Here is a 20,844-nt window from a genome sequence, read left to right on the forward strand (position 1 = left end):
TATATTCTAAGATGCGTTTGGTTTTAATCTCCACCCACCGCAGAAATCTCCATGTCGTTGCTGTTGGACCCACACCAGTAGCAAAATGCGCCTGGGGATTTTCTAAGGCTGCCTGTATGTGCACACAGTCTAATGCCTTTTTTTTTAACCTGCTTTTTGCTTTATCATCCTGTACTCCAAAGTAAACCGTGTTCTGCACTGACATGCAGTTGGCATAATTAGCCAACATTTGTTTTCCTTGTAGTTAGTAAACAATGCAAGAAAACTTTTGTCGCTGCCAAAGTTTGCCCAATACTGTCTTTGCGGTTGGCATCCGTTCCTAGCTACCGATGAGCTTATGAAATGGATTGTTTTCTTCAGACCAATAAAGCACTCCACCCCATATCACTGATGGGTGGTTATGGAGTTTCCTGTTCTGCAGAAGCATGCTCATAGGGCAGGGCAGTTTACAGGTCACGACCAGATGTGCATGCATAATTCCTCGTATAATTGCATGCATTACCTCGTATGGGTCCCTATGCCTGTGAATGAGTTGGGTGCAATAGACTGTTCATCCTCGTGCACAGCAGCTTATGAATGATCCTGCAGCTACCCTGACCACTATACATTCAGTCAAGTTTTCTTCTCTACTCAGCCCTGGACACATTTTTTTGTGGCCTCCTCTGTTGTTGCTAGAGAGGACAGCTGAAGAAAATCGGCACAGAAGTCTGCATGCTGAAAAGACTTTTCATCTGGGCATGAAGTGATAGAAGATTGCCTTTCCTTCCAGAACAGGAAGCAGCGCCAGTCAGAGCAGAGGGGAAACCGCGTGGTTGCAAGTTGTCCCGCAGCCAACCCCGTGTTGGTTTTCTTCCTCTTTGGTTTTTCCATCTCTGTTGGGGGGTGGGGTTTCCAGACCCACTTTGTATGTGGCTTTTAAAAAACAACAACGCAAAAGATTTTTGGTAGTTCCTCAAACTTTGATGCTTCCCCACGCAAACTATTACTTCCCTCTTGTTTCTGAGTAACCGTATTTCAGCTCTGTTGATGTTAGCACAGTACCAGGTGGCGGGGGGGGGGGGTCACTGAGTTTGCTATTAGAGGGAGTGAAGCCTTCATCTGTAAAGGAGGATGGCATAGACATCAGATAAATAAGTCCATAAAAGGTGAAAGAAATTGTATGTGAGAGGATGGGCAGGTGTGGGAGAAAGAGAGAGAGAGAGAGAGGGGGAGAGAAGAGTGGCCATTACAACCTCTTAGGTTGTGTGCAGTCTGTATTTATTAACAGATTGCAGGGCTTTCTACTCCATTACGTTATTACCCTTGAAATTGAACTGCATTTATAACAAATATGAAATATGTATTTTTAACACTAAAATGTAATTTTCCAACATAATACCCAAAATAAAATGCCAAGAAGCTATTAGCAGCAAATTGAATTTTTGCGGTATGTAATTTAGCATAAATAGTGACAAGTGTTTCACCTCCCTCTTCTCCCCTGCACCCCCCCACCACCACCACCTTAAAAATGATCCCATTAGTCATTCAGTTTAGAAGCACAGAGGCAGCAGTCGGCAAGGGTGTGCATTTTTATGTCTGCTTCAATTGCACACTTCATTTATTTGAACATGGCATAGGCGGCTTTCCCTGTCACGCAGCATCACTAGGCGATTAGCAAGTTTCGCCCTAGGGCAGCTGGGACGCTTTGCTGGGGCAGATGTTCTTTTCAGCTTATTCACTGGCCGTTCTTGGTTGTTTACCGTTGTCATGGCTACCCCTATTTCCACAGCAGCCGTGCGGCCTCCTCTTGGAGGCAAGTGAATATAGTTATAAAAGGATCATATTTTGCTCTGTGTCCCTTACTAGCCATCTGTCAACCAACTGCGCATGATGGATTCAGAAACCGATTAGGGATAACGGCAGACAAGTGATGATCCTTCTATTAAAAGTAACAGTGGTCCTGATGCAAATGGCTTTGTGGTGCCTTTGTGAGGTTTGTGCCCCCCCCCCCCAATATGGTTCTCAAGCTCCCTATATAGGCACAGAATTTTAATTCTCACTTGCTGGGACACAGGAGTGGGGCATGTATGATGTCCTGCTATTGTGTGTGTGTACACCCTATGTACTAAGACTTAGACTGTCCAGTCTGCTCTTTTAGCTCACACACTTGCTACAGATTTATGATCTGATACATATCGGTAGGGATTTCCCCTCAGGAATAGCACTTACACACAGTGTTCGAAACTCCCATTGTTCTAGGCGCATTTTTGTGACAGGGAATTTCATTAGCGCAAGCAGTTTCTGATCTCTGGGCACACAGTACTGCGCCTAAGATTTCAGATTAAAACTGCAGAGTGGAAGGAAAGGAGGACTTTTTTCTGCCTCCCCACTTCCAGCTACTCTGAAGGCTGGAGAAGAGACCCTCTTAAGAATATTAGGGGGACGGGCAGGGGGAGGACTAGACCATGTGAAAAATGAACACAATAACTTAGCTGCAGTTCATTCATTTTCAGCTTTGTATTCTTGTTATAAAAAACCGCATACCTAGATATTCTGTTGTTGCGCCCCATAACCTAGGTTTAAGGTGCCATTTAGTTCCTAGCTTTCATATCTCAGTTTCTAACACTGCTTTCACGCTGAGTAATTGCCATAGAGCTCAATGAAACTCTTGTAACTAGTATTCCAGGCAAAAGGGAGGGTTGAGTGGAGGTGTGGAAAGCACACAGAGACTTCTCAGTTCCTGAATGGACTGCATGACTCAGAGCTGTGAAATAAGGAAATGGGGGTCAGATGAACCCCATAATAATACCGCTGCATGCGAACACTGTGACTTTGGGGGACTGGAGCGCACCCTGAGTTTCACAGAAATCTCCATCACAACTCTGAAAGGAATTCATACACACAGAGAAAGAATCTTGTGGTACATATTTAATCTTTTGAAGGTGCCACAATACTCCTCCTGTGTTTGCATGTAATACAAAAAAGATGTTTGGACCACATGTGCCATCACCCCGATTGTTGGCCATGTTATCTGGAAAGGATATGATTTGGACTCCAGTGATGACACAAGGATGTTGGAGGGTCCTTAATAAGCTAATATATGCATGAATTGTGTGAACCCTCAGATTGGACCTTTCCTGCCGCTTTGCTCCTCTCTTCATAAACCAGGATTCAGCACTTGGCCATATAGCCACCTGTTTCATGACACACTTGAGACCATAATTAGCTACTTCAAAACAAGCCGGGATATCAAGCCATGGTTTAGTTGACTTAATATCCTGGCTTGCTTGGAATCCGCTAACTGTAGTTTCTGGGTGCACATGTAATGGGAAACAATGGTTTAGTTCTGAAACCTGGTTTTTTCCTGCCACTTAAATGCAGAGAGGAGCAAAGCAGCAGGAAAGGAGCTGTGTTGAGAGTACCGTATTTTTTGCACCTGACCATAAGACGCACCTACGTAGTGGCTGGATTCCTCTGGAGTAAATAGGGGGACGTGTGTTCGGGTGCTGCTCCGCTCCGCTTTGGAGCGTTAAAAAGACGCATCTTAGAGGCTGCCAAAAGTGCCCTGCAGGGGGCTCCAGCCACATTGGAGGGTAGCCGGTGCCCCCTTCTTGCCTGCGGCGGGGAACCCTCAGCCCCGCCAGCGCTCGCCCTGGCACATCCGCCCTCCTTCTCCTCTCCGAGCAGCTGCTCTCCGCTGCGAAGGCAGCCGAGACACCTACAGGCGGCTGGCTGGGAAGTACGTGCGTGCGGGAAGTCCACCTGATTGACAGAGGCGATGCTGCTGCTGCCGCCTTCGCCGCCACTTCTACTGCACAGCCCAGCCTGGCCTGGCTCCAGGGAGGCGGTGGTGGCGCAGCAGCGCTCCGACGGGAGGGCTCTTCCCCTGCGCCCCTGAACCCCAGCAGCCTCCTCTCTGCAGCCTTCCCTCCTCTGTGCCGCACGATCCGCTTTTCACCCCTGCACTCGGGCAATTCGTCTCCAGGAACCACACATTCGATCCATAAGACGCACAGACATTTCCCCTTATTTTTTAGGAGGAAAAAAGTGTGTCTTATGGAGCGAAAAATATGGTACATCCCCTTTGTGCATACCCTAGTTCAATAAACCAATGTTTTTGGTTTAGTGTTATCTGAGAACACAATAACGGCATGGCTATCCCAGCAGGAAAATGCAGAATGGTGGCCAATTCTGTAGCATTGGGACCACATATAATAATAAATAATACACAAACTTTTTATAAATGCGAGGATCTTTCTTTTCCCAGTTATATATATATATTGGCAAATTTAATCTTACTTTTTGGTAACACTCGTCACTGTGGAGATTCCGTTCATTCTTTAAATTAGTGGGAGTGGAAATTGGTCCACTTGTAAATTAATGTATTTATTGGTTGATTTTTCCAGATCCTGACATTGATGCTGCCACTGCCATGATGCTTTTGAATACTCCCCCTGAGATACAAGCAGGTTGTGAGTAGATATTTCTATAGCCTATAGCACCATAGATATGTAAGCCTAACCTTCTCTTTCACAAAGTACACAGACTAGCAGGCTTAAAAATAATCATTAAAAAAAAATGTTTCTGATTGAGAAACAATATTTCTCAGTTAGACCCTTGCAAATTCTCTACTTAGTATAATTTTATGGGGTGGTTCCTGTGTGTAAAATTCTATGTCTAATGAACGACAACAATTGTGTACCTCCGATTCCCATGACTAGTGGCATGTATTAGATGTATACAATTGTCAGTCGTAATGAAGCATAGTAGCCTGATAAGTATTTTCCTTCTACAGCACAGGTAAGACAGTCACACCTAGGGCCACCACTAGAAAATTATGTTCTGTTTTCTGTTTCCACTTTTTGGGGTGCCTTTGAGAAACTTGAAGAAAGGAAGAATTAAAATTATATTCACTCTTTAATTTGAATGTTAAACTTGCATGGCTGAATCAGATCCATTTATAAAAAAGATCGGAAAGGTGGCTTTGTCAAAGGAGCACTTGAACAGGATTTCCCCACTTCAGAGTTTTCCTAGTCCAGGTATTCACTCTTCTTTTGAAAAACCTATTTCTGCATTAGAGAGCTCTTACCCAGACTATAAAACTTACTACATCAGAACTTATATTTTGTTTTACATGCAAACAGTCCCAAAGCCTAATAGCTCCAGGTACGTGCGGACAAATGAAATGGGAACCAGATCGTTACAAAACAGAGCCAGTGGAAATTCCTGTGGTGGTGGTGGCTAGAATAAATGTCTCTTATGGGATTCTCTGCCTGCCATGTGCCTGGTTACCAGGTTCACACATTGCATTGGTTCACATGAGCATGTGCTCAGCGAGTGCCAGGATTGTTGCTTGTAGGAGAAAATGGACTGTGTAAAACAGCATATAAATATTCCTTCTCTAAAAAGAATAAACTGAGGACAGTTCCTTGTTATCACGTGGAATAAGTCCTTGATGAGTCTTGGGCAACAATCCTGTTGTTGCTGTTGTTTTTACTGGAACTGCTTTTGTGATACGTACCTTGGGTTAAGAACTTAATTTGTTCTGGAGGTCCGTTCTTAACCTGAAACTGTTCTTAACCTGAAGTACCACTTTAGCTAATGGGGCCTCCCGCTGCTGCTGTGCCGCTGGACCCCAATTTCTGTTCTCATCCTGAAGTAAAGTTCTTAACCCGAGGTACTATTTCTGGGTTAGCGGAGTCTGTAAACTGAAGCGTCTGTAACCCGAGGTACCACTGTAAAGGTGGCCTGTAAAATTAAGATGTACTATGTCAATAATTCCTAAATCTGTCCCCTAACCAGAGACGGCATCACAATATGGCATCTGCTGAGGGGCCATTGCTGCTGATGGTGCTGCAGTCATTGCTGGGCAACCACCATTGCTTGTAGTTGTCCGTAGTGGCCCCAGAGCTAGACTCTGTGACATTGCAGCAATTGCAATAATGGCCACCCACATCAGAGGAGTGCCACCACTGCTGTCTCTGCTCCTCTTTAGTAAGCCACCCACCCACCTGTTCTGCAGAGATAAATAGAATAAACAAGAGGACAGGGGGTCATCAGCTAGCATGGGGCAGGGATGTTGGCACATTAGGGAAGCCTCCTGAGGGGGCTTCCTCAAGCCTGACCCTGAACCTTTTAATTTCTATTTTATTTGCTAGAAAGCTTACTACTACATACGGAGCTTCATTTACCAGTTGACTAAGCCTGGGGGGGGGGAATGGCTGGGATCCAATGGTGCACTAGTGGAAGAGGGGGAGAGGAGCCCTTGATTTCTGCCGATATCGCTCTCTCCCCACCACTGTTCCAGCTACAGTCCTGTGAACCAAATCCAGGCCATTTCTCAGGATTCCTCGCCCTCGGGATCAGCATTTGAGGAAAGTGAGAGGTTCTAGTGTGGACAGAGAGACTAGACCCCTCCCTCCAAATTCCACAAGCCGAACGCCCTTTGCAGTAGTTGGGACCCAAATCTATTTTACCTAGTTTATCCTGCTTTTAGATTCTAAGCAAATTTCCAAAGTGGCAAACAGTTAAGTATCCGCAAAGCACAAACTAAGTTTAGGATATATCATGAAGTGAAGTCAAGCACAGCAACATCATCAGACAACAACATCATCAACAACAATAAAAGTAATAAGCGTCAGATAAAAACGTAAATAAAACAGTCTTCGCAAAAGTTTTCCAGAGTTAAAACAGTGTTTAGTTTGACCTTTTGAAGCTCGGGAAAAGAAAACATTCTTAATCAGATGCCTAATGCAGCACGGAGAAGACAGCTGGGGCTCTCTGGGGAGCACATTCCATATTCAGACTGTGCCACCTTTCTCTGGTCGCTAAATTCCTCGCAGGGCAGCAAGAGAAGGGCTTCTGGAGCAGATCTTAATGCCTGGGCAGCTTCATACGGGGATGAACAGTCTTAGGTCCCAACCATTACACTTTGAATGGTCCTTGGAAACAGTCAGGAAGCCGGAGAAGCTGTTTCAAGACTGTGCAAACATAGGAGCACAACAAGTGTATTGTTAAAGGGGAAAGGATATGTTGCTCTTTTTCCCTCCCGGCACTGTTCCTTCCTCCCCACTAAAAGTGTGCACATTTTTTTATTTTTCTTCTATCAGTATTTCCAGGGTGTGTGTGTGCGCGCGTGCGCGTGCGCATGCTTCCAACCATGTATGATAGTTTCCAGATAAAAAAGTGTGCAAGAACTGAGTGAGCTGACCTGATATTTTATTTTATTTTATTTTTTATTTTATTACTATACAGATTACACCACAGCACATTTGACCATCGTCTTTTGCACACAGTGGATAGAAAGTGCTAAGATAAAAAGATGGCTGTCTTTCCATCCTCATAGCTATATTTGTAATGGGATTTCTAAGCTCAGTTGGAGATACAGAATGGTAGTTAACTCTCCAAAGCAAGCCTATGCCTTTTCTCATTTAAACTGTCTGACGTGGTTCAGAATTTGCACCCTGTTTTGTCACCAAAGAGTCACTTCTGGAAACTCCAAGCAACACCCAAAATGTGGCATGCTTTCTGTAATTGTGCAAAACAAACCATAGTTGCAAATCACTGTGTGATTCCTAAGGCTTTGTAGAGGGGATAGTTCCAATGAACAAGTCTTGTTGTTCATTGTTATCTTTAGTACTGTACCATCAATGCATGTGGTGCTTTGCAGAGTGGTATAAGGTTCCTGCTCCCTCTCCTGTCTCCTTACCTGGCTGGCTGGCTGAGCATAAAGTGTCAGGCTGAACACATTATTATTATTATTATTATTATTATTATTATTATTATTATTAATTATTCGTACCCCGCCCATCTGGCTGGGTTTCCCCAGCCACTCTGGGCGGCTTCCAACAAAGATGAAAAATACACTAAAATGTCACATATTAAAAACTTCCCTGAACAGGGCTGCCTTGCATTGCACATCACGACTGTGCACTTCCTTGCTTCAGAGATTGCTGCTGATTATTTGGTGGTTTGGATGACAGAATAAGATTAGAGAGAGGCCATGAACTAAAAAAAAAACCTGGCCTGTGAAGTGAAGTCAGGGTTTTGGAGAAAAACGTGCATTGATCCCTGGTCAGCAAGTTATTTTCTGCAGGGCTGTTTTGAAATGGAAATGTTGTGATAGCCTGTACCCCCACCCCACAAGCACTATGTAGGGTCATCTTATTGTCACGACTGGCACTCCTTCCTCATCTGCTTCTTGGTGGGAAACTAGGTATGGGGGGGGAGGTGGCATTCTTCTTGACATCTGGATTTGGCCTAACTGCCCACTCGTAGAGTTGTGGTTCCAGCACAGGGGAGAACAGCAGAAGAGAATGGATGGTCATAGGGGACTTTGACTGCTAAGGATGGAAGCGGCATGACATAGTTATGTAATCAGCAAGAGAGAGATTTTGTAGTACTAGACCAGCCTTCCCCAATGCAGTGTCATCCAGGTGTTACAGACTACATCACCCCCAATCAGCATGGTCAGTTGTTGGGGATGATGGGAGTTGAAGTCCAACAACATCTGGAGGGCACCAAGTTTGCTAGGTGAGAGCTTCTATGGAACTGTATGCTAACGTGGTTAATGGGTATCACTAAGCATAGGGAGGGAGCATCCCTCAAGGTATTCATTTAATTCTCATTGTATCTTTACGGGATGACCTTGGTACCACCTCTGTGTGTTTCATACCCTTGATTTCTGTTACTGGAGCAATTTATTCATGTTAAAAGACTTTTTTTTTTATCTTACTGGTCCCAGGACACTAGGGTCTTTTGCGCTGACTATTTCATCTTTCTCTGAGAGAAAGGAGTCATTTTTCAGAAAGTGGCTAGGACTTGGTTCAGGCCTTTATAGAGGCAGGCTGACAATAGTTAAGTGGTTGGAGGTGCGGGGGTCACAAACAGGGCTATGCAGGGAAGTAAGGACAGGTGTGGAAGACCACGGACATCTTTTAATGGACCCCTCCTACATCAGTGCCGCTGTCTTGGTGGACTTCCCTACTGAGGCAAGCAGAGCTACTCTTGTTTCATGCAGAATATCGACATGAACATTTGCACTAGAACAGTGTTTCCCAACCTTTTTTGGGCAAAGGCACACTTGTTTCATGAAAAAATTCTCGAGGCAAGCCACGCCCCCTCCAGCCAGCCGATTGGCTGGCCAGGAGGCGTGGCCGGATGGGATTCCCCTGCTCTCGCGGGGGCTGAGATGGGATTCCCCGCTCACGTGGGGGCGGATGGGATTCCCCGCTCACGTGGGGAAGGGCGTGATGCCCGCAACCCCACCTCCTGGGGCAGGCCCAGTAGCGAGCGGATGCGCAGGCCAAGTAGCGAGTGGCGATGGGATGTGGGAGCTCGCTCGCTCGCCGTCCCGCGTGTGCTCGCCGCCGCCGCCCCGCCTCTCACCGCCCGATTCGCCCGCCTCCACGGAACACAAGGCAAAGTTCCACATTATTATAATCCTATTGGCTCAGTTGAATACCATTATTTATATTTTTAAAAATGTTTAAGTTAAAGGGAACCACCTAATCTCTACCACGCATACACAACCTTACTACGCATGTGCAGTGGGGCTTATCTTCCAAGCAACTCCCTTATATTGTACATGGCAAACCACTTTTTAAGAGCAGAAAAACTTAAAAGGGTGAATGGAGGACCCCACTGTTCAGAGGTGTAAAAACACCTGCTAGAGATGTTTGAGGAGTTTGCTTTCTGTGAATTCCGATGGGAAATCATTTGATATGCACCTCCCAGACAAATGTGTGGAACAGGAAATGAGAAATTTATTCTTTTTCAGGTTTTCACTTCCCTGAATTTTGCAATAGCGTAATTCCCAGCTTTGAAAATGCACTCAAACGAAACATGTGTTTTAGAACATGCATTTAGAATTTCATACATTGAGAGAGAGTAATATTTGAAGATCATTTTCGTGCAGAATAATGTGAAAATGGGGATGGAACCGTACGAATGTACACATGTGGAATTGACATGTACTGACAAATTGATGAATCCATCCTTAGCTGGTGTACACTTATCTCTTCCTGTCTCTCTCTGGATGATGGTTCTAATAATCAGCGACACTGCTAACTGCATAGGCATAGGTTGTCCATGCCACTTGTTCTTTATCCACTGTGTGGAGCTGCTAGCTCGTGCATTGAGAGCTGCCAAATCTTAAATGGCATGGAAAGCACTACTAAAAGGCAAAAACATTTTTAACACAAATTTTCATTTTGATTTGCAACGTACCCTGCACAAATTGCTGAGAGCTTCAAAGAACTTCAGGCATTTAAATAAAAAAAATCCTGACCTAGCAGCCCATAGTGTACCACAAAGAAGAGTAGAACGGAAAAGGGAAGACATAAACAAATATAAAATGTAGACATATGATACAGATTTGCAGGCATGTTGCTGACACAGAGGTTCTTAAGCGGCTGCTGACAATGTTGCTAATAAAAAATAAAAAATGATTCTCCAAGGATTAGGTTTGAGGAGGGATTTAATGAGGCGAGTGTGCAAAAGGAAGCTGAAGCAAGAGACCAGATAAAAGTAAATAGAGTTTGGAGTGGAAGCAGTAATAGTGAGCATGGGGGCCAGCCTGTTATGGCCGATGTGCCCAAATGGGGCAACAGGGACCATTAGGAACTTGAAGGGCATTTCCCAGGTTGAGACAACACAGGCTGGGGCAGGCAGCTGAGTCATTTGATAGTTTCTTTCATTCATTTTCCTAAATTGGTATCCCACATTGTCCTTGCCATGCTTAAGGTGGATTGAAAAAAATCCTTTCCTGGGCTTCAGCAGATGTACAGCTCCTTATGGCTTTACCCCAGTTAGCTATAGTGTGCTAAGCAACCAGTAGCAGGCAACAGGATCTCCTGCAGCACAAATTCCAATTAGTAAAAGGTAAAAAAGGTAAAGGACCCCTGGACAGTTCAGTCCAGTCAAAGGCAACTATGGGGTTGCGGCGCTCATCTCACTTTCAGGCCGAGGGAGCCGGCATTTGTCCACAGACAGCTTTCCAAGTCATGTGGCCAGCATGACTAAGCCACTTCCGTTGACGGAAACCAGAGCGCACGGAAACGTCGTTTACCTTCCCGCCGCAGCGGTACCCATTTATTTACTTGCACTGGTGTGCTTTCGAACTACTAGGTTGGCAGGAGCTGGGACAGAGCAACGGGAGCTCACTCCGTCATGGGGATTTGAACCGCTGACCTTCTGATCGGCAAACCCAAGAGGCTCAGTGGTTTAGACCACAACGCCACCCCTGTTCAATTAGTAGCGGTATGTGCATGTAGGGCAGAGCTGCCCTCCTGACGCCATCAGGGCTGCTTATCAGGTTGTGTTCACCTGACACTTCCATCACATGGCCCTTATCTTGCCCCATCCCAGTCCAGGTTTGCAGCAACAATGCTGGAGGGTGGCTCTGCTCTACCCCACTACATCCCCTACTACTGGTTGCCATCACAGATATGCGAAGTACCACAAAAAAGTCACAGTTTCAATCTCCAGCACCTGCAATTAAAATAATATTCGGTAGCAGGACTAAGGGAAGACTCCTGTGCCTACTACCTCTGTGCAGGAGGCCGGGAGTTGCTGCTAGTCGGAGTAGATTTGTAGTGGGCTGGGTAGACCAAAGGTCTGGCTTCTGTGTCCCAGGTTCCAGCTGCGCTGATGTTGACTTGCTTAATGCAAGATCCGAAATAATGGCATGAAGTTGATTTCAGATTCTGGGCTAAGTGGGAAATCTATTTAGCTTTAACCGTTCTTATAGTCGGTGCTGATGTGGTTAGACTTGTGCCTCTGAACGGAGGAGGTGGTGGGTGAAGGAAGTTTGCAAGCCCACAGCCTGATTAGGAACATTACATCTGCGCCTGCATAAAGCAAATGTCATTGGTGCAAAAGTGGCACACAGTTCAGCAGCCGCCTTGGGCATTTGATGTCCATTTCAATTTGAGTGCCATGAAGCCTGAGCATTGGGAGGCAACGTTTTCCCATGGAACAAAGACGTTTCTATTGAACACTCTTAATAGATGTATAGGGCCTCTTTTGAGCTAACTTCAGTTTCCTCCAAATGATCTCCCTTGTTGTGTGATGGGTACCCTTACACTGTGGAACATCTGCTGGAAATATCAGCAAAAGCCTAATTGTTTTAATGGGCTCGAAGTGACATTTCCTTAGGACAAAAAAAGGAAGAGAAAAAAAGATTATTTTGCAGGAAAATGTACAATTTTCTGTCATCTGATGGGTGCAACAAGAGTTAAGGCTTGTAAATTAAATCTGTCATTCCTGGCAATCCTTTGCTTACAGTGTATGCTAACGGCTTGTGTAATTAATGGGTGCCTTATTTATTTTGTTCTCTTCATCCAATATTTAATGCTGGCAATAGAAACTAGAAGGTGGATTCTGATGGTGCAATTAGATGTTACAGGGCACGGATGGGGAACTTTTGGCCCACTAGATTGTGTTGGACTTCAGCTGCCACCAGCCCCAGCCAGCATGGCCAGTAGTGAGGGATGATGGAAGCTGGAGTACAGCAACATCTGGAGAGCTACATCACTAGGGAAGAGGAGGTTGGCAGCAGTCATGTGCCCCCATAACATCTGGCTAGATCCCATGACCGAAATTTATTAGAAGACACTATATATTGTTGTTCTACCTGCTTGTATTGTGGTTAAAAATGGGGGGGGGGATTGGACCACAATCAAGAAACTGGGTTCCACAGAGATGCGTGATTACTTTTTCTTTCATAGAATCTCTTAGCAATTTGCATTTGTTTTTAAGGTGGACATTACTTTAAATAGGATTTTTAATGAATATGTTGGTGGGCTGACTGTTTCGTGGCGAATTTTTCTGCTGTTTTATCCGTTTTGGCTATTTTCCTTGTAACAGTTGTAGAATATGAATTTGGGGTGTGTGTGTGTGTGTGTGTGTGTGTGTGCGCGCGCGCTTATATTGTAAGCATCCTTGAGCACCCTTTGGGGAGCCGAAAGACAAGGTAAAAATAAATAAACATTATGCGAAACCTTGCCTTCATTTTAATGTGAGTAGGGAGTTGCTCTGAGCTAAACAGGTGTCTGAAACACAAGCACATAGTTTTACAAGGGAAATGGGGGAGAAGTGGGAGCATATAAATGAATTGCCTCAGTTTTGCTGATTCTTTCTAAGCACAGTTCACTTCATTTTCACTCAACTAACGTTTAAGGTTGCCTCTTTCAGATCTTTAGTCAAATTGTGTCCGTTTCTTGAGGGGTGGGGTTATGTTGGGGTAGTTTGTTAATGTATTTTTAGAAGCTAAGAAGAAAAAGGAAAAAACAATCAGTTTATTCGAGAAAGTGCCTCTCTGTTTCTGAGTAATCATGGTGAGGATTTTGATGTCACCCTTAAGATTGCTCACCTTTGGAAGGAGTTTCCTTTGGCGTTGTATATGTGTTTCCTCACAAGTAAAATATGTGAGATCCTGTTATCTTGAGAGGCCATGGATTGAACTTGGACACCTTACAAAGATACGTCCTATTCTCTGACACAGGGCAGAAGATGCACCAGGGTCAACTGGTAAATCTCTTGAGTGATTTGGCATACATCGGCAAGAGTTTTTGTTTCCCACTTGTTTAACAAAACATTCCCCCCACACCTAAATAAGACTGCTGAAATGAAGAAAGCTAAGTAGGAATGACTTTTATGTGTGAAGGGACTGTGAGCTCAGTTGAGTTCTGGTACAAAAGAAGAAAAAATCTGGGTTCAGAATATTCTGGAGAGTAATTCTGTGTATCATTTGTGTGTGGCTCTAGCTGATCAATCTTCAGGTTCTAGTAAGAAAACAGAGTTGATCTGGCAAGCATTAAGTCTTTCCACTCTTATTCCACTGCACATGTTGACTTCTCCCAAGAGGTCAGTTGCTGGAGTGAGAGTTGATCAGAGGAGCTCTCATACTTTGTCAGTATGTTGCACTGACTGATCTATCACAACTTTCTGTGGCTACACTTGACTCATGAAATATCACATGCAACTCTTTCCTAAGTTGTTTTTATATATATATAAATTTATGAAGCAGCGATTCTTCTTTCCCCCTGCTCCAATGAAGCTTGATATTTTAATAAACATGTCAGTTTCACAACTGAGCTAATTTGTCCTCCTCTTTTTCTTGCAATTTGCCTCCAGTTCCTCCCGGAGTTATCCAAAATGGAGCTCGCATTCTGAGTAGAGGAATCTTCCCAGGAGTCAGGCCACTGCCAATAAACCCAATCGGAAGCATGGCTGCTGCAGTAAGGTAAGTACAGAATCAGTGGTGCAGCAGGAGATGGCAAAGAACCTTGAAAGGAGAACTCTTTGAGAGAGCGCTGCTGAACTTGCAACAGGTTTATTTGCAAGATCATTGACAGATTTTCAGTGCAGCTTCTACACCACAATTTACTTCCTTTTGAAGCAAAATCTAGAGGTGTCCTTTCTCTGTGGCTGTGGCCACACTTTGCACACAAGTAATGCAGCTTTTCAGATTCGTACAGAAACATTTACTAGAAAAACAAATTTATCCAGCTTTTTACTCTGTGCTTACTTGTCAAGGGGTGGCTCTAGCATACAATTCTCCCAGAAGCAATTGCCATGTCAGGCAAAATATTAAATGCATATTTTTTATTTTATTACATTTTTACATATTTCACTGAATATTAAGACATGTCTTAGATTTGGGTCTTTCTTTTCTTTCTTTTCTGGTCTATTCTCACTATTTCAGTACCATCAGGGAATGCTTTGTCCTTGTCCCCCCCTCCCAAAAAAATGCAACTGGTCAAGTGCCCATAGTCTACTTGATCACAAGATTATGTACAAATGACTACTTGTGTGCTCACAACATAAGAAAAATGCAGTATTTTAGCTAAGTATTTAGCCAACATGCTTAAGTACACTTTTTTTCTCTGTGTGTGTGTTTTGTTCATTACATCTCACAGTTGTAGCCTGTTTAAGCCATTTGTAGACTGTTCCCTTTTCAAACAGTAATTGAATGAATGAATTTCATTGTTTCCCAGTTTCTGTGCAAGCTCACTTGGCTGCTGGCCCTTGATCCAATTAGTTAGTGATCTTTTGCAATCATTTCACCTTTGAGTGTCCAACCCAAGGTGTTGTGAATTGTTTGGATAATGTGCATTGTTCGAAAATACTAAAACCCAGGGCGAATTCGCCACTTGACATACGCAAAGATTAGCCATGGGAGATTATGTCATTATGCTGCTGTTGTCCTTTTGGCTTAAACCACATAAATAGATCTTTTGTTTCAGTCTAATCTGTAAATGGAAATTGACTATTTTTAGTGTGTTGAATCATCATTATTTAGCACTAAAGCTGCCCCAACAGAACATGGTTTTTTTGACAGCAGCTCTTATTTCACTGTATCCACGCTGCTTTTCTGTTGCTTGTTGCTGCTATTTTTGCTTCCTGTTTTTACTATTCTGTTGTTGTTTTTTAGGAAGCAAGCCCATACAAATTATAAAACATCATTATATTGTTCTGAAGAGCAATTCTTGACTAGTATGAATTGGTAGTCCGTGGTCAATTTTTTACAGGTGAAATGTCAGGTTGACAAGAGTGGTCTCTGAAATTTTCTTGTAATTACTCATTTTAAAATGTGATCCTATCTGACGAAATTAAGCCATAATCACAAGAAAACATTTGCCAACAGCAAGGGTTATTCTACGCTCCCATTCATTACATTTGGAACTTACACATAATGCCTTCCCAGGGAAGAGTGTCCATGGATCTGCCTTCCCCAACTTGGAGCCCTCAAGGTGTTTTAGATTACAGTTGCCATTAGCCCATGACTATGCTTGCTAGGGCTGATGGGAGTTGTAGTCCAAAGACTATGGGGGGCACCACATTAAGGAAGGCTGCCATAGACTGTATTGGGGAACTTTCATGTAATGGGATCTCTCTTATTAAATGGGACCATATGTTTGTCATTGCCTCCATTGCTACTTTTTTGAGGTGGAGCAGTGATGAACAAAGTTAATGGGAACATGATAAAAGTGAATGGTTGCAAGGATTTTTCATTGTGAGTGGAAGCTAGAAGCTTAATGACCAAGAGCCTGAACCAGGAATCCAGAAGTCCCTGGTTCAGATTTCATTTCTGCCTTAAACAAGCTGTTCTCTCTGTTCCACCCTGTGCATTGTAATGTATAAAGGCCAAGATGGAGGTGTGAATGGAACTAGTGGTGGAGGAACCCTCTCTGGTACGCGGGGCAGGATGCCAAGGAGCGGGGCGAACAAGTGGCAGCCTGTACGGTTGCCGTGTGAGTGGCAGCCCATACGGATGGCGTGTGAGCGGTGCCCATACTGACTGCATGCGCACCCTCATCTGCTCTACAGCTGGGGGGAGGCAGCAGTCCATCTTGTCACACACACACCCAGAGTGATATCTGGGGGGTGCCCCCTTTGTACGCCCCTGAATGGGGCATCTTTACAACCGTAATTGCCGGTTTTCTTCTTCTTTTCCTTTTTGGTGGCAGGGGGGTGGATAGGAAGAGGCAGTTGCCAGCCCGGATTTTTTTCTAAGCCTAGCTGCTTCACTGGAAGGGATTTTAGCAGAGAGAGAGAGGGGATGGCAGAAGGAAAATTGGTGCCAAGGTACCAGCTCTGGCCCCACCCACTTTTGGCCTTGGCTCCTCCCATGTCTCACATGCGGCCTTTCCTGAGGGATAAAAATGGTTACCTCCGCCTGCCTCCCTCCCCACTACAAATGTTTGGCATTCCTGCTCAGTATTTAGACGTGTTCACGTACACTACCTTGCATACAAGGAAAAATGAGAGCGTACACTCCAGCAATGTCTGGGGAAATAACTCTTTTCCACACCCTCATGCTGAGAAAAACATGCAGATTATGCTACCTGTTTTATTCTGCACTGTTGAACTGTGGTCAGCAATTAGTTTTTCATCAGCAACAGCTGGAGAAGGGTGGGTGGGTAATAAAGCAAAGGCCCAACTGTATTATTTTTACCTCAGTTCTGCTCTTGGTTTGGTAAAAAGAGATCAGTTTGACTCTGGGACTTCATTTCCAGCTTCTGGTTTGAGGCCTGCCTTCTGTCATTATTTTATACCCATACCTATTTTGTACAAATTTGATCTTTTTTCATAAATAAACAAAATATATTTATTTGCCTTTTTTTTTACATGCTTCCCCCCTCCCATGCCTTTTTAAGTGTCCATTTTGACACTTTGAGTAGCACCAAAGCAAAATTAACCATTGTAGCATGTAGTGTAGGTACCAGGCATACGCAGTCCTGACCACGTCTTCCCAAATGAGAAGCCAGCAAGTGTGTTTGCAAATAAATAAATCTGGACGATTTAAAGGGTTCCCCTTGTTCAATCCGAAAAACACTTTATACGTCGCAGAGCAGAGGTTGCTTTTGGGAATACAGGATTCTGGAAACATATGCCATGTTGATACCAATGCTCTCAGGGGTGAACTTCCCTCCGCATTGACAGTGCACACCTTTGCATTAATGCTACATCTGTTCTGATAATAGTCAAAGCCCCATTTTATTAGCAGATCATTACACAGGCTGTGTTTGCAGTGGAGCTTTGCATATATAATTATGATGTGAAATCCCTCCTGTAAGTTTTCCTGCCAATAATACAACAGACTTAGCTTCATTGATTTGTAGTCTTTGACCCACTGGGATGGGACCTGATTATGCCAGGGAATACTGCTTAGTGCTAATTTACTCCCTTAGAACCAGAAGTGGCTGAGAAAACATTTCTCCCGCTTTGAAATGGAAACTCTTCCACGTCGCTGCACAGAAGTGTGGGAAAATATGGAGTAGCGAAAGCTACTAACTTCCCAGATTCACCAGCGACTAAAAGCTGCAGTCTTCACAAAGATTATTCTCCGGAACAATTACATTTGTCCATACAACACTATACTTTGCTCTTAACCAGAATCAGTAGAGAGGGACCACTGTGCACACACAGAGAGAGATGTCAGAACTAAGTTTTAGGCAGCTGTCAGAGGATAGCTTCAAACCAAGAACCAGGAGCTGAACCAAGAATTCAGAACCAAGATCCATCTAGAAATATACCGAGGAAAACCTTGCTGCTCAGGAAAATTCCCAGCCCATTTATAGCCCTTCTTGTCCAAAGCCCAAGGACAATTCACTGCCATGAAAATAAGCAATGCTGAAGCTTTGGTTGCTCACCACAAGCGGTAGGCTGCACGCACAAACGATGGTTCCTGGTTTACACCTTTGCAGCTCTTGACAAAAAGGCTTTTTCAAGAGTAAGAAGAAGTTGCTACTTATTTAATTTATTACCCACCCTTCACTATCCCAGGACAGGTCACAACCATTTTAAATTCAACATTCAAGCCAATTAAAAACAAATTAGCAGTCACAGGAGTTGGATGGGCCCTGTAAACACATATCCCATAGGCCCTTCATTTAGACCCCAAAATGAACTGCTAACCAATGCAGCTGTTTTAAAACAGAAGTTATGTGAGTGTTAAAAGGTACCCCAGCAAAGTTGCAACGTTAACTGCCTTGGGGTTCAGGGACTAACAATGAATGGGTGCCAATTGCAAAAAAATATCAGGCAAGCCTAGAAATTCTGAAGTGTTTAGTTTTGTTTAATAAATACAATTAAATAGTCATGCTACGTTAGATCACTCTATAAGCCTAGAGCATCAGAAAACATACCCTAATTGGCATTTGCAACTCAGTATTTTCAGGAAAAGCCACGTCACCATGGGCAACCCCACTGCTCTTCTCTGTGCAACCAAGCCCCTACTGTTTAAAAAAGCAGCAATCTTTGGGTGGTCAGATGCCAGTGGAGAGAAAAATGTTATATCGGAATGGAGACTCCATGTGGACTTCGGGATCTGATATAACTTTTTCACAAAGATTTTTATGTGGGTGAGTGTGAAATAGAGAGGGGGGTGGAACATGTGGCAACATGTATTCTTTTTAATTTCAGTCAGGTGTCATAAAGAATACACTTTCCATGCAGACAGCCCCAGACTCAAGCCCCAGCATCTCTAATTCAGAAGATTGGGTACCAGGTGGCAGGAAGGATCTGTGCCTGGGTTCCTGGAACAGCCACTGCCTCTCAGAGCAGACAATATTGTGCTAGATGGGCCTGCTATATAAGGCAGCTTCCAAGGTCCCTGCAAGCTGCAATTGCCAGCATCCAGGAAGCTTGGAGAAATACTGGCTACATGCCGTGGGGCAGATTGCTAATGCCGTTAGTGGAGGCACCCCATGTTCTTCTCCTGTCGGGCTAAACAGTTGGCCCTTGCTTTCTGTGCTCCTCATCTGCCTAGCCCAGTGGGAGAGAGTTGAGAGGGGAGTGGACCTCCATAGGGTTGGCAGAAGGGAAGCAGCTTCCCAGGGCTCTCTTAGCAACTTAGATCAGGGTGGGTTGCCCATTGACTGTTAATGGTTTGTGCACAAATCAGTAGACTAGTATATGTTTCACCTCAATTATCCATCTGCAGTTTTGGATACGAGGAGGCAACCTGGTTTGCATCTGTGAACACACACAGACACACCCCTTACCATCTAAACAAGTTCGGTAAAATTAAAATATGGTAGTGCACCGATTGGCTTGTAAAGCTGGATATGTTCTCTCTTACACAGAGTCTGCCATGCTGTGCAACTTCTCACCTATTGTGCTCAATCTCTTCACTCCCTCGACTCCCTCGGAGCAAGAGTGTTCTTGCCAAGTGTCGTGCAAAGCCTCAGTGGCACATCCTCTTGACTGCGTCGCATTAATTCAGCAATTGCCAGAACTGGTAAAGGCAAAAATAATAATAATGATGACCCAAGTCACTTAAGTCTTTCCCCTAAATTGTGCTGATCTGGAGCATCATCTTCAAAACGTACCATTTTGGCTTAAAAACCAAGAAATCTGCCACTTCAAAGGGCGTCACGTGCTTCTTCCTTAATGAATGGTTTTAAGGAGCTGGTTTTAAATGCACCGTACCATTGTTTTGAATATGGATGACTTCTTCTCTAAAGCATTTGGCATCGTTTAATGACAACCCCTGCAGTGGTGACACCGTTTCAGAGTGAATGCATCTGGCGTGCTGCACAATCATGAATGACATTGCGTTTAGCTATTAATAATTGAAAGAGCTTTGTCTTTGTCTTTTCCCCCCCTGCTGGGTTCTGCATATAATTTATGGATCATAAACTACCTCCTAATGTCCAAGGAAAAAAAAAATGTTATTGAGCAAGAAAGGATGGAAATTTGGAAGGGGAGGTGGCAACTTGTGGTTGTTGTTTTTTTAACATTTGTCTCTCTCAGGAAAAGAAAGGTCTTTGCAATCTTGCCAGCTTCTCATACGTGTTTATTTTTGGTTTTATCATTTCAAAAGCTTAACATGATAACTAATAGAAGTTTCTTTGTGGCAAATGGTGACACCATGGTTAAATGTAAAGTGTATGAGCAGCTGTGAGCCTCAGACTCATATACTGCATCCTTTCCTAGCTCACCATGATCAGAAGCACATCATTTTGCAGTTTGTGGCAAACCATAGCTTGCTGTTGTGTCACAACACAGCAAACTCTGGTTTTGGGGTTGTTTTTTTGCAAAACAGGGCCTCCTCTCCCTGCACACGCACACCCGTCTCTTCTGGGTGTGACCCCAACCCTCTGGATCAAAATGGGATGCTCAGAAGCTGTGCAGGAGAGGAGAGAGAGAGAGCGGGGAAGTCCTGTTGCACAGGTAGAAATCCTGTGCTAGATAGGACAACTTTGTTGAATACAAGCCATAGTTTGGTGTGCTGAGACACAGCTATAATTAATACAGATTCAAAGCAAAGAAATCAGGTGTTTTCTCATACAAATCTTTATTGTTTTAGCTCATTGTAAGCCAATTAGAGTTTAGTTTCATTTTTAAAGTTGTGCG

At 44.0% G+C, this 20,844-nt stretch overlaps 1 protein-coding gene across 4 annotated transcripts in view; it reads left to right on the top strand.

Annotated features, from left to right (window-relative positions):
• The window catches only part of FOXN3 (forkhead box N3), a 146,510-nt gene that overhangs the window by 112,255 nt on the left and 13,411 nt on the right, over positions 1-20,844 (top strand). For 2 of the 4 annotated variants that reach the window (XM_081173691.1, XM_081173690.1), the window contains exons 5-6: positions 4,386-4,451; positions 14,116-14,224. In XM_081173691.1, the coding sequence (XP_081029817.1) occupies positions 4,386-4,451; positions 14,116-14,224 (175 nt within the window). The remainder of the gene's footprint in view (positions 1-4,385; positions 4,452-14,115; positions 14,225-20,844) is intronic. The other 2 variants (XM_081173692.1, XM_081173693.1) reach the window with 2 other exon arrangements.

Source organism: Podarcis bocagei (assembly GCF_964188305.1).
Source record: "Podarcis bocagei genome assembly, chromosome: 1".
Lineage (NCBI taxonomy): Eukaryota > Metazoa > Chordata > Lepidosauria > Squamata > Lacertidae > Podarcis > Podarcis bocagei.